The sequence below is a fragment of the Panthera tigris genome, chromosome C1, assembly GCF_018350195.1.
Source record: "Panthera tigris isolate Pti1 chromosome C1, P.tigris_Pti1_mat1.1, whole genome shotgun sequence".
NCBI classification, from domain to species: Eukaryota; Metazoa; Chordata; class Mammalia; order Carnivora; family Felidae; genus Panthera; species Panthera tigris.
In genome coordinates, this window is record NC_056667.1 from 48,172,820 (window position 1) to 48,187,317 (window position 14,498).

General features: G+C 43.0%; 1 protein-coding gene across 10 annotated transcripts in view; it reads left to right on the forward strand.

Annotated features, from left to right (window-relative positions):
* The window catches only part of FGGY (FGGY carbohydrate kinase domain containing), a 417,204-nt gene that overhangs the window by 298,085 nt on the left and 104,621 nt on the right, over positions 1-14,498 (forward strand). For all 10 annotated transcript variants that reach the window (XM_042997390.1, XM_042997395.1, XM_042997396.1 and 7 more), the window contains 2 exons: positions 430-491; positions 12,200-12,347. In XM_042997390.1, the coding sequence (XP_042853324.1) occupies positions 430-491; positions 12,200-12,347 (210 nt within the window). The remainder of the gene's footprint in view (positions 1-429; positions 492-12,199; positions 12,348-14,498) is intronic.

The following is a 14,498-nucleotide window of genomic DNA, read 5'->3' on the forward strand; positions in this document are numbered from 1 at the left end:
GTGAGTAATTCAAGGCCTGACCTTGCCTGGGCTACCAGCTTGGATGGGGAGGTGGAAATAGTGTGATGGAGATTGGTGCTTTAACACCCAGGCCCTTTGCCCCATACCTGGAGTTACTGCCTTCTCATTCCTGTCATCACCCCTCCTTTTGGGACCCGATACTATCTGTTGCTGCCACTTTAGCCTGAGAGTTTCATTTCCTGCTACTTTTTTCTTTAGACTGCTTTGTTTTGTGGATCAAAAGGCTGATAGTAGGTTAAGCCAAGCTAAATTTCTGAAATAGCTATGACACTGAAGTTGAGTTAACATTTTAGCATAGATCCTCTATGGACAAAGAATGGAAAGAAACAGACATTTTAATATATCCCTTTCTGGCTTAAACATAAATCCGAGAAACTGTAAAACTGACCTATCTCTCTTGTTTTTCAGATAGACCACGTGGTGCAGGGCCATGCTGCCTTCCCTGAACTACAAGCCAAGGCCACAGCCAGGTAACTGCTGTCCCTGTTCCCTTTTGTAAGCTCCTGTGCATTCCTGCACTGAAGGCATTCAGTCCCTTTAGGCAGATGTGTGATTTTCAGTTCCTATGGGCAGTGAAGATGCCTGGCAGTATTTGGTTATAAGATGATCCAGGACGTACATGCATTAATTTTCAAAATGATCTAAGAGAATTCAAAGAAACTAGAGATCCCCAAAGAATATGCCAGGAACCCTGGCTGAGAGACTCTAATCTAGTAGAAGGAACATGGATTTGGGGATCAGAACTTCTTGGGTTCAAGTTCAAATCCAGCTTTACTCCTTACTTGGTGTGTGACCTTGGGCAAGTCATCCAATCTCTTTAAGCCTTTCTCTTCATCTGTAAAACTGAGGATATTAACTGCTACAAAATGATTTTCAGGAAATGTTGTTAAGCGAAGAAAGCAAAGAAGTGTTTACAGTTCCCTTCTTTTTATGTAGAAGAAAGATGACTATAAGAAACTATATGTGTACTTACTTGTGCAAGAGAAATGCAGGGAAGTTAAATCAGAAAGTGACGAGACTGGTTACCTAGAGGTGGTGGGTAGGCATGCAGTAGAAATATGGGGGAGTGTGAACAGCGTCATAGGTGGAAATGGTACTTCTTTGAGTACGTTTTTCGATATACCCTAATTCTTAGAACCATGGTGATGCTTCTTGTATCACTGAAAATAGAAGGGAGGGAGGGAGGGAGCAAGGTTGGTTAGGTAGGTAGGTTAGGTAAGGTAGGTAGATAGATAGTTATGAGGATATACGTATGTGGTGAGAATAGGCAAAATAAAATACAGTTAGCAAAAACGAAACGTATTGTATTAATGAATAACATAACCACACTAAGAAGGGTTTCGGAAAGAAAAGAACTAACTTAAGTAATTTTGGAAAAAAATGTTTTGATAGTATAATGTATGGTTAAAGATAAAATAACTATACTTGAGTATTATAGTCTAATTCCTAAATTTGTTTTTCATTAATGTCTGGATGAGCTCTTCTGAAAATCTGTCATGTGTATACCACAACTGAACAAATAAATAACTACATTATGGATAATGGGAGCCAGGTTTCTCTTAAATAGGGAAAGGGAAGCTTACAATGAACCCTATGGTAGTGGGTGGAAATTGGAGATATTAGGATCAGATTGTGATTTTGTATGTATGTGTGTAGGTGTAGCTATGTACAGATAGAGCTATAGCTATAGAGAGAAATAAATCCAGTGTGTATGTTCATGTGTGAGTACACATACATATGTTCCCTGTGTTCTCTGCTGAGATGGCCTAGAACCAATGACCCCTAGGAGCAGTCTGCATGGCTAGCACCAGATCCTGGTTTTTAAATAGTGTTCTCTACCGAAAAGTAGGTTTTAGAAACGTGGCCGATTCCAAAGCGAGGGCGGGGGACATATACACATGAACGTTTTGTGATGCCAGAAAGTAAGGAACTACTCAAAGAAGAATTGTCGAAGGGCACAGGAGCCAGCACTGAGAATCTCTCAGTGGTCTTTGGGGACAGTTTGATCAACTGAATTAGTAATGATAGTATAAAGTGACTCCTTGAGGCCATACTTATTGAAGAAATAAGTAGGGAAGAAAAGGCAGATTTCCCTTTGCACTGCAAGGACCATGTACTTGAAATTAATAAATGTGGAGGAGAGGTGCCTGTGTGGCTCAGTCAGTTAAGCATCCGACCCTTAGTTTTGGCACAGGTCATGATCTCATGGATTGTGTGTTCAAGCCCCGCATCAGGCTCCGTGCTGATAGTGTGGAGTCGGCTTGGGATTCTGTCTCTTCCTCTCTTCCTCTCTCTCTGCCCCTCCCCTCCTCATTCTCTCTTTCTCTCAAAATAGATAGACCTTAAAAAATAAATGTGGAGGGAATAATGGAACTAAAAGATCATTGTTAGGCAAACAGCACTTGTTGCAAGCAAGAATCACCAATGGATGCTGAAATTAGTGAGTGAAAGTATGATGCTAAGCAGGATACATGCATAGTCCCAAAGTATCTCACTCTTTAATAGCAAAGGAAAAAGGGTAACTTCACAGTGGAGAGATCTGGCAGACAACACCTCTCTCATGATTCGTGAGTTCGAGCCCCACATCAAGCTCTGTGCTGCCAGTGTGGAGCCTGCTTGGGATTCTCTCTCTCTCCCATTCTCTCTGTCCCTCCCCACCCTCTCAAAATAAATAAATAAACTCAAAAAAAAAAATAATGTACTTATGTTAATTTCTTAGGTGATGAGTATAGGAAAATCTGTGTACTATTTTTGTAACTTTTCTGTAAGTCTAAAGTTACTTCAAAATGAAATCCATTTATTATTTTTTTTAACTGCTTAAGACAGGAGTGCTGTTGGGCCTTTTTAGAAAAGTAAGGTATGCTATAATATTAACAGAAAAACCCCATGTAGCAAGTACATGGAAAATGAGAGACAGTCTAAGGTAGAGGTTAATACCATAGACTCTGGAGCCTGTTTGAATAGTGGGTAGCATATGGTGACAAGGGTCAAGCTGTTCTAAGTTTTCAGGGAATTAAAGTAGTAGTGATGGAAGTTGTCGTTATGGGTGTCATTACTTATATTAGACATTTCCACCCCACCAAGGGGCTTACATTCTAATAGGGGAGGCACCTACACAGAGCAGAATGAGATGCATACTATACTAGAACGTAAGCTGTCTGGGGGCACCTGCGTGGCTCAGTCGGTTGAGCATCCAACTTCCGCTCAGGTCATAATCTTGTGGTTCGTGAGTTTGAGCCCCACGTCAGGCTCTCTGCTGTCAACACAGAGCCCACTTTGGATCCTCGCTCTCCCTCTCTCTCTATCTTTCTCCTGCTTGCGCACTCTTTATCTCTCTCTCAAATAATAAATAAACTTAAAAAAAGCAGTCTATTGTCAGGGTGTAGATAAGGAATGGTCCTGCAAGGGAGTTTGAGGAAAGCTTCAGAAGCTTTCCCTTCTAGCAATCCCTGGTTATGACCCTCTTACCACTGAGAGGGATCACACCATGTAACTTCATCAACTCACACTTTATTTGGCTTAGAGACCATGTAACCTAGAGCAAGGGTTCCTACCTTCAGATCATGAGCGAACCCCTTAATTTGTGTGCAGAGTTTTGTTGATTGTATTCTTACGGATATAATTCTCTGAAGGGAAGCCATCACTTTCATCAGATTCTTGAAGGAATCCAGCATTCATAAACCACAAACCCAAAGACAAGAACACTGGATTTGGAGTTCAGAGATTTGGATTCAAACCCCAGCTCCCAACATGCATCATCATATGAATTTGTTTCCCCGTCAGAACATGGGGTAGTCACTCTGCAAGAACCAGCCCTGGGTACCTCTGAGAATTTGTTTTGATTTTAATGAGGTAATGTATTTGGCAAGGCTTTGTAAACTCTACTGTGACAATTATGACAACAGCTCTTTCTGCCACTATTACTAATGGTTATAAAAGTGGAGGATGTTTTGGTGGTGGTGGTTCTAGGGTTAAGCAGCAGAGCAGTCATCCATAACCTGCTGACCTTCTTGCGGAAAGTGTGGTAAAGTAGCCAGAATGCTGGGCTGAGAATTGGAGGTCTGGATTCTTGTGCCATTTCTGCCATAATTGTCTCAGTGACTCAGTTTCCTCACCCATAAAACCACAATAATACTTCCTTGCTTACCTCATTTTACAGATGTTATGTGGATGAAAATAGATTGTGGAAATGCCAGTCTCTGAAGATCTTAAAGCCCAATACAAACCTAAGGGATAGGTAGATTTTGGAATGCAATATTCAAAATTTCCACAGCTCTACTCAGTGAATGAGCCTCATGTGAATAGTTTTTATAGAGAAGAAGAGAGAGAGATTTATGGATTAGTGTGCAGACCCAGAGAAACAACAGCACAGGGTGGTGCAGAAGCAGCAACTCATAGAATTCAGAACTGGAGTCAACTGGATTTAAATCCCAACTCTTTCCACATACTAGTCGACTTTACCCCGTCTTCCTTCTACCTCCCTGTATTTCTCCCCTTTTAGAGATAAGCTTCTCCAAAGCATTGCCTCCATCCTTGGTCACTATTTCCTCACTTTGTATACTCATCCCTTGCCCACTTCAATTTGAATTCTGTACCCATTGACCCCTGAAACTGTTAAGGTTAAGGTCCCTAGTGACCTCTGTTGCTGAGTCTATAGGGTGCATTCCAGTCCCCATCCTTGGACTCTCAGCAGGATGTGGCATCAATGAACACACCTTCCTCTGCTTTATAACACTCTCTTTCCTTGGCTTTCTTTCTGGAATGTTAACGTCTCCCAGTTTTCTTCCTATATCTCTGGCTTGTCCTTTTAGTATCCTTTTCAAATTCAAGACTATCACATCAAAGTTCTTTACAGCTAGGGTTCTGGACCCTTTTCCTTCTCTCTTTGTCATTCTTCCATGATGCTCCCATCTATGTATACTCTTGGCTTCATTTCTTTCTTAAATTTTACATCCAGCTCGTATATTTAGCAGGTATTCAATAAATGTTGGTTCTCTTTTCTCTCACGTTGCTTCTATTGTTTTGTAAAAGAAAGCGCATCTCTGTCTTACAGATCTATGAATAGAATATCCCAAGACTACAGAGGTCTTAGGACGAAATAGGCATGACGTTACTGAAGTGAATTTGGCTGTTTGGAAAGGACAGCAAATCCCTTGGAATCAGAGACTGTAGGTCTCTTTTGGTGCAGCTTGAGGCTCTCTGAAAGCAGAGTGCAAGTTACTCCTGCCTTAGAGCTTAGCATCAGCAAATCCTATTTGAAACTGTAAGAACAAGTGCTGATAAACAGATTTAGTATTTCATACTCTTGATTTGCCATAATCTTCTCAGACCCATCCCTGAAGAGTGATGTTTTGTGAGCTTATAAATTAAGTAAACAATAACTAGATGTGCTCGTGCGTGTAATTGGCAACCATAGTCTCTCTCTCTCTCTGTGAGGCCAAACTTTCACTCCTTAGACAGAGACTGCCTTACACTGATCATAACTTTGGCTCTTTTCCCCTAAACTGTCCTTTATTGTCTTAATTCTCTTATAGAACCTTAACTCCCACTGTCTCAGAAGGAGGTTCTGGTGATAGCAGAATTTGGTGGGGAGGTGTTGGCACAAACCACAAGCGCTAGATTCAAGGTTGGCAGCAGAACAAAGGTGATGAGTAATGAGTGTCTTATGAGCATTTATAATAGTGAACAAAGTTAAAAAAAAGTCCCTATTTTCATGGAAATTATATATACACAATAGATACATACAAATTGTGTGTGTGTAGGTAAAGAGCACACATTTGCACACCAGGAGTTGATAAACTTTCTAAAGAAAAACAGATGAGGGGCACGTGGGGGGGCTCATTCGGTTAAGCGTCAGATTTCATCTCAGCTCATGATCTCATGGTTTGTGAGTTCAAGCCCCATGTCAGGCTCTGTGCTGACAGCTCAGAGCCTGGAGCCTGCTTCGGATTCTGTGTCTCCCCCTCTCTCTGTCTGTCCCCTGCTTGTGCTCTCTCTCTCTCTCTCAAAAATAAACTTAAAAACAGAGATGAGTAAAGAGACAGAACGAGGGGTGTTGAGGTGATGGATGGGAACTCTTTCAGGTGAGGAAGCCATCTTTGATGGGGTGACACTTGTGCGGGACTCTGAATAAAAAGTGGAAACAAACCATGACTCAGTGGGTTACGTGGCAACTCAAGAGTATATAAAATAACGAAGTCTGTTTATCAGTACTTGTTTCTGCAGTTTCAAGTAAGATTTGCTGATGGCTTAGCTCTGAGACAGGGGTCATCTGTTTTTGGAGCTCCCCAAGCCATACCAAAGTACCTGAGGAAGAGCAAGGCCCCAGGCCTTGAGGCAGCAGCCTGCTTGGGGGGCTCTGGGAGACTATAAAGGCCCTTGTGGCTGGACCAGACGGGGAGGGAGTTGGGAACAGGTAAGGGCTTGAAAGTTAGCCAAGGCCAAACCATGGAAGTCATTGAAGGTAACCATGAAGACCCTGGCTTTTATTCAAGGTTTTCATTTCTGAGCCAGAGGAGAAAGCCACCATCAGATTTACCTTAGAAGGATTGCTTTGGCTGCTCTGTGGAGAGGACACAAGACCCTTTTGGTGAGGAGAGAGGAACAGAGTAGAACAGAGGGCCCCTAATGTCAGCAAGCTCTCAGTCTACCAAAAGGGGACGACTGTAATCAGACGCCCAGCCTGTTGTGAGTTACTTTTACAGAGGTCACTGCAAGCAGTGATCATTTCTTGTGCTCTCCTGGTTTCAGGCCCCTTGAGATTACCGGAATGAAGTTTTCCCAAGCCACGTATTCTCTCCCAACCTTTCTTTTCTCCCACTCTCTTGGATTTTTCTGCCATTTCTGTAGGGAAAGTCAGTGTTTCTCAGTCTGATTTATTTCTCAGACCTTTTTTTTTTTTCTTTTTGCCACTGTGATTCCCGTCATCCCACTGAGGATCACTTCCTTCAAATGCACTGGGCCCCATGGGCCAAATCTCAGGTGCATTTAAAGCTCCTCATTAAAGGCTGTGTATATTCCACTGGAGCAGGGAAAGGAAAAAGAAAAGACAAGAACAGTTATTGAGAACTTGCAGTGTTCCTGACACTGCTCTTTCTGATAGCTATATATATATACATGTATATATATATATGTATATATATATATACATACGTATATATGTATAATTTCATTGAATTCTTTTTTTAATCAATAAACTTTATTTCTTTTTTTTCTTTTTTCTTTTTTTTTACTTTACATCCAAATTAGTTAGCATATAGTGCAACAATGATTTCAGGAGTAGATTCCTTAGTGCCCCTTACCCATTTAGCCCATCCCCCCTCCCACCCTCCCTCCAGTAACCTTCTGTTTGTTCTCCATATTTATGAGTCTCTTATGCTTTGTCCCCCTCCCTGTTTTTATATTACTTTTGTTTCCCTTCCCTTATGTTCAACTGTTTTGTGTCTTAAAGTCCTCATATGGGTGAAGTCATATGATTTCTGATGAGGAAATGAGGATTAAAGGGACCTCTTCGACTCCACTTCTAAAGATTATTCTCACTTTCCATTCTCCTCTGGTGTTCTCAGATTGCTTCCTTGGCCTTTATGGCTCCTTGAGTCTCGGCCCCTCATTCTGACAACTGGGGCCATCAGTCTGTCAGCAAGTATTTACTTGGGCTCCCCTGAGCTAGGACAGTCATGGAACGAGGGTGATGATATTAACACCTTTCATCCCCTAGGATGTGCCAGGATAATCACTAAATTCTTGATGGCTCTTGAATGAGAAATGTTTCTTAAACAGAAATAAGCTACATATCATAATGCCTTTCTTTGGCTTCTGTTTTGCATGCAAGGATTAGAAAGTACGTGGGGCATTGGGGTCCCCTCAGAAAGACTGAGGACTGTGCTGACTTAGGAAATAAATTCTCCATTTTCTCCCTCTCGGTGGTTACTGTTGCTCAGCACAGTGCCTGGCACATGGAAGGGGGGTGGTGTCCCAAGATATTTTTCCTCTTCCCCGCTCCATTCTGAGGTGTAGACCAGAGTGCCTGGAACATCGTGTCCATATGACTCCAGAGATCCGCCCTTTGGCAAACCAGTGGTACAGTGAAACATAGAGTTGTAAACAACCCAGAAATTCCAGTTCTGGTATTCTGCGTTGGAAGACATGTATGTAACACAGTGCCATGTAGGGAGAGCTAGACAGTGAATAACATCTTATGCCAGACAAGAAAGTTTGTGCTTTATCTTGAGGATAATGGAGAGCAGCCCCTGAAGGGTTCTGGGTAGGGGTGTGAGTCATGATCACAGTTGAATTTTAAAGTTTACTTATTCATTTTGAGAAAATGAGAGAGTGAGAGAGTGTGCGCAAACAGACAAGGGGCAGAGAGAAAGAGAGAGGGAGAGAGAGAATCCCAGGCAGGCACAGGCCTGTTAGCACAGAGCCTGACCTGGCAGCTCAATCCCCCAACTACGAGATCATGACCTGAGCTGAAATCAAGAGTAGGACTTGATTTCACCCAGACACCCCTTCCCCACACCCCGAGTTGCATTTTAGAAGAATCACCGAGGAAGGAGTGTAGGAAACCTAGTTGGGAGTGGGCAAGATTTCAAGAATGGACTTCCAAGAGGAACCGTTGGTTGGGTTGTTGGCTGTCTGACCTGGAACTCAGGAAAGAAATGAGCAGGAGATGCGAGCATATATTTGAAAGTCCTCAGCCCTAGATGGTACCTGGAGCCACGAGAGGAAGATGGGATCATCCAAGGGTATGGAAAGAGGGACAAGTCTCTGGGAGACTTAAGATATTTAAGGGACAAGTAACGAAAGAGAACCAGCTGGAGAGGAGGTACGAAAACCAAAGGAGTATAGTGTCTGGAATCAAGAGAAAGAGAACCAATGAGTAAGAAGTGGTCAAATGGTACAGAATGAAAGAGAATTCAAGTAAGATAAAGGCAGGAGATGGTCCATTGGAGCTGGAAGCAAAGGCTATCGTTCCTCACTGTGGGACCAGTTTCAGTAGACTACGTATTGCAGCGGGTCAAGAGGTGAGGAACTGAAGACAGACAGACTTCCCCAACTCCTAGAAAGGACATACATGTCTTCTTCTAGACCATGTATTATGATTTTTGCTTTGAAATTATGGTCACTACACTTCTGGGCAGCCCAAGAATCCAAAGAATTAACTGATTTATAGAGAGGGAGGAGAGAGTAGAGATTCCAGGGGTGCTATCCTCATCTAAGATTATAAATAATAAAGTCTGTGAACAGTCTTCCCTGACTCTTGGATGTTTCAAAGCTAGAAATGAATTTCCTACGAGGGGAAGGGAGGGGAAACTATTTATTCATTACCTCTCATTGTACAGTGCTGAGGCTGTATATTGAATCTTCACAGCAGCCTGTAAGGGAAAAGAATTAGTCCTGAGTATAGAAAAGTTAATGAAGCTTAGGGAATTTGTGTACCTGACCACCCAGCTGCTACACAGTGAATGTACTGTGTGAAGGTTGCAACTGTGTTTTCTTCAACATATGCAGTGGGACCGGGGCAGCAGGAATTTCTCCCTCTGACCGAAGATACGTGAGCCTGGGGGTTGTGAGAGGGAAGGAGAAGCACACACTTGAAACAGTTGATGTGTGATTCCCGAGCTGGGAGAGGTCAGACCGCCATTTGAGAAGGAATTGGTAAAAAATAAAAACATAAAAAATAATAAAAAAAAAAATACAAAATGAAACAAAGTCAGAACCAAAAAAGGCATCATGTAAGGTTAAAATTATGTGAATAATGATGTGCATTTGTTATTATAATGTTTTCCAAGTGCATTTCATTTTGAATGATATACTCAGATAGCACACATGGTAAGGTATAATTGGAAAAACGTGCAGGAGAATGGCTGCATTCAAAGAATAAACATACAGCTGTGAGGAGGTTAGGAGTCAAAGGGGTAAGCATATGGCCCGTCCCCCAGGGATCTCATTAGTGCATGAGTGACCATATATGTAAGAGGCTAAACGAATCTCACTGTTTGCAAAGACCCACGGTAAATGAGACAATGACAAATCAATAGTAATTAGGCCTATAGGTTCTTATTGACCCAGATGTCTGAAACCAAATGCCCTGCCCTGAGATTCCTTGAGAGGCAAATGAAAAGATTTATAGATGTGTGCTTTAAAAAAAAAAAAAAAAAAAAAAGCCCTTCGCTTTAAGTGCAGTGATGGTATTCTGAAGTCGGATGTTGCTAGAATCAGTGCAGACTCTGGATTCTGGCTCGGATGGACGTTCCTGTGGCTTTTGTGGTCAATGTTCCTTTTGGACCGTGAGCAGAGAGAGTTGGGAAATAGAAAACCAGGATGTGATCGTATTCTACCCAGGTATATGGCTCCGGCCCTACCTTCCAGGGAGGCCTCCAGGATCCTCTCCTAACACTGTCAGAGAATCATGCTAAAGCAGAGTTCGAATGTGGGCTTTGACAAGTCTTTTCCAATCTGGGTTACAGATATGGCTTCAGAATCCCTCAGAGAAGGGTTTGTTTAAATTTGAACTTGGTCACTTGTCTTCACTTCTTTGAGCATCTTGCATAGGCCTGCACACGTGCACACAGACATACTCCCTCACTCTGGCACTTACGTGGAGCAGTTTTGGTTTTCTATCCTTCCTATATTGGAGTTCCACACAAAATTTTTATTTAACCAGGGGCACCTGGGTGGCTCAGTCGGTTATGTGTCCAACTTCAGCTCACCTCATGATCTCACAATTCGTGGGTTCGAGCGCTGCGTCAGGCTCTGTGCTGATGGCTCAGAGACTCCAGCCTGCGTCGGATTCTGTGTCTCCCTCTCTCTCTGCCCCTCCCCCACTTGCATTCTGCCTCTCTCTCAAGAATAAATAAACATTAAAAAAAATTAAGAAAAATTTTTATTTAACAAAAGGGTTTGAAAACCACTGCTCTAGTTGTTTGTCTCTTCCTTTAATGTTAGTTTAGAAAATTTTTGGGAACTTCATGGGCTCCATGGGAACATTCACAGTGTCACAAAACTGGAATTAGAAATCTCTGAGCGACACTCCTAAAGCATTTTTGAAATTCAAATACTGTCATCTTGAGTACCTTAGATATTACCCTCCCTTGGACATTGATTTCCTATACTTTTCTTCTTGCCATTGTTCAAGCCGTGAGATCTTTCCAAGGTCACCAGTGACAAGAGGCATGGATGCCACCCTCTGATAAACCCACTTTCCTCTAGAATCGTTGGTACAAGACTTTGAGAATGAAGCACATTTAAAGAGGGGAAGGGCGACCAAATTTAACCTTTGTGCCTTGCAGTAAGATTCAGCTCCGTGAGATAGGTATTATGAGACCCATTTTATATGGGATAACTGAAGTTCACAGAGGGCGAGTTACTGGCCCATGTCACCCAGCTACCGATCTGAGCCCAGATCTACCAGAGGGCCAGGGCCAGGACTACCGTAGCTCTCAGTCTCCTCACCTCTGTCTCCCTCTCCCCCCAGACATGTGGAGACTGTGACTCCCTCATCCTGCATCCAAAGAGACTGAGCCTTAGAGAGGAGCAGGAACAAACGTGACGCCATTTGGTGCCTTTGGGTAGGAAATCAAGTCTCCTAATTCCTGATCTAACTGCATTCCTCTGTGCTGTCACTTCCTGTGGCCCAGCTCCTATGCTGAGTCCAAGAACTTAGGTTTATACTCGTCACCCCATCATTATTGTTACAATTAGCAATACAGATTTTTTAAAAATCCTTTACATATGTCCACTATTGTCCCGTTTACAAAATACCGTATCTTCACATGCATAGCCTCCTTTGATCTTGACAATAACCCCATGAGGTAAGTTGGACAGGGATTATGCTATCTGTTTTTACAGATGCGAAGAAAGTGGTTCAGAAAGTTTGAGTAACTTTCTCATGGTCACACACCTACTAGGGGTAAAGCCCCTCCTGGCCCTGGTCTTCCGATTCCGAGCCTTTCCGCTTTGCACCAGGACATGCTGCCTGTTCTTGGTGATGGCACTTCATGATCTGAGAGTACAAAATGCTGGTTTCTGGGGGTTTGGGTAGTTTCTTTGCTGAAGGTTGGGGACTCTGCTTTTTTTCTGGATCTGATAGGGAAGTACAGATTGTTTCTTTCTGCCGAAGAGTTTGCCTCCCGACCCTACCCCCCCCTTTTCAAAACAAAATCAACGTCTCTTCCAGATGCCAAAGTGTATATGCATATTTGAACAGTCACCTGGATCTGATTAAGAAGGCTCGGCCTGTGGGTTTCCTCACTGTTGATTTACATGTTTGGCCAGACTTCCATGGCAACCGGTCTCCCTTAGCAGATCTGACACTAAAGGGCATGGTAAGTAACAGCCAGTCCTTGCACGAAGGTGCAGGCAGGCCAAAGGTCTACAAAGTTGGGAGGAAGCAAAGTGAGGGGAAAGGAAAAGAGGAAAAATAAACAAGGCGGGGCAAGGGCACACAGGCTTCTTGCAGATGCATCGCTTGTTGCGAAGGCCCTTGCTGCTCCATAGGATGAGCTGCTGAAAGTTCTCATTGTTGCCGAGCCAATCTTGAAAGCGTTAAAAGCAGTATTTCTTACATTTAGCTACTGCTGCCTCTTTGTCCTGTGGAGCGGCTGGAAGTCATGAGCCCCTGCCTTGTGATTTTTTATTCACATCAGTTTGCAGAGTCATGTTTTCTGTCTCCATCCCCAGGCTGCCCAGTAAATAAGTGGTAAATATTACCACCCATGGTCTTGATTGCCATAACCACATGTCTGCTCAAGCTCTGAGTCAGAGCTGTTCTGAGTGCGTGTTAACATTATTAGGATTTCAGATTAAGCTTTGCTAAAAGGAAAAGAAAATTAATAACTTACACTGATGGATAAATTCAGCTGCTGGTGACCTTTGGGGTCACTGATGGTACAGAAGATTTGGGGCCCTCCTTTAAGAGCCAGGATCAACTTGTGGCAGAGTTCATAGCCTCCTAAACTAAGATAGAACACCCTGGTGGCCAGGCAAGATTAGGTGGCTGAGTGTAGGTAGTATAGCCATTGAGAATCGTATTTGAGGTTGGAAGAAGCACGTTCAAGCTAGAGAAATAGAAGTCAACTTCAGTTCCCGGAAGCCAAGAGAGGCCACAAATAGGAAAATAAACCAGGAATTCAGAATCCAGGAAGATGTCAAGATGTCAAGAAGTCAAGAAGCAGAATGTGCAGTGAATGGAGGTGGGAATTCAGGATGGAGGCCAAACGTGGCAATTCAGGGTTTACACTGAGTGACGGTAGAACAGGCGGCTGGCTTTGAGAACTTCGAGACTCAAAATTCTATGGTTTTATGACTGATTGTATTGAGATTTTTAAAATGTTTTTATGATGCCGGTAGGAAGGCCTGATCTTTATTTTCATTACCTAGTTGATACAATCAACTTCTGCTAATAAAAGGGGAGTCGCAGGAAAAGAAAAGGAAATGGGACGTAGCCAAAGTTATGTCTGTCTGGAGTCCATGAAGCGTGCCCACACCACCGACAATGAGCTTGGCCTCCTTACTTGGCCTGCAGAAGCAGAAGAGGAAAGTTGGGAGAGGGTCATGTGGCCACAAACTGCAGCCAGAAAGCTGCCCTTGCAGATAACTGACTCCTGGGTACCAACAGGTTGGGGTAGAACACATTTTGTGTGGGTACAAGAGTGAGTGACTTAACTGGAGAGAAATACCTGAAGCCAAATGTAATGGGCCTTTAAAATGTTCACGATGTTAAGAAGCATGACCAGTTCATAAGATGACCCCAGAACAATGCAGGGCTGTGGAGTGAAATGATCATGGGTCTGGAGCCCATGGCCTTGGATCTGGAGTCCTTACCTCTCTTGCCAACTTCTGTCATACCCAGCTTCAATACCCAGCATGGCAGGACTCATGGCTCCCAGTGTCTTTTCTCTGTTCCTTAAAACCAAGCCTGAGACCCAAAGACTTAAGAATTGCCACCGTAAGGATATTCTTATAAAGGTAACCTCAATCCAAAGTGTAATTCCAAAGGAGCCAGTGGAATGTTTTCATGAACGCCTGTCTCATTATAACAAGTACAGCTAAGTACATGCTTACCAAAGAAGGCTTCTTACACGGGGACATACTCCCAATTGTATCAGAAGATCCTAGTATGTTTACTTTTTGAAAAGTTTTACAAACATAACTCACATCTCATGTACTGTTTCTTAAGAGTGATTTCCTTTTGTAACTGGCCTTGGGTTGGGCTTACATTGGAATAGCTGTCTCTCCATGAATTTACATCACATCACTAGAAGGAGAAGGTGACCTTGGTAAGACAAAAGGAAGGAAATTCTGGACTAAAAATTTCTCCCAGTATTTCTTGCTTTTTTTTGAGAGAGAGTGAGGGCAGAGGGAGAGAGAGAGAAGGAATCCCACAAGGGGCAGAGGGATTTTTTTTGAGAGAGGGGGAGGGGCAGAGAGAACTAGGGCTCGTGTTCACCCGAAGTGGGGCACAAGCTCACCCGATG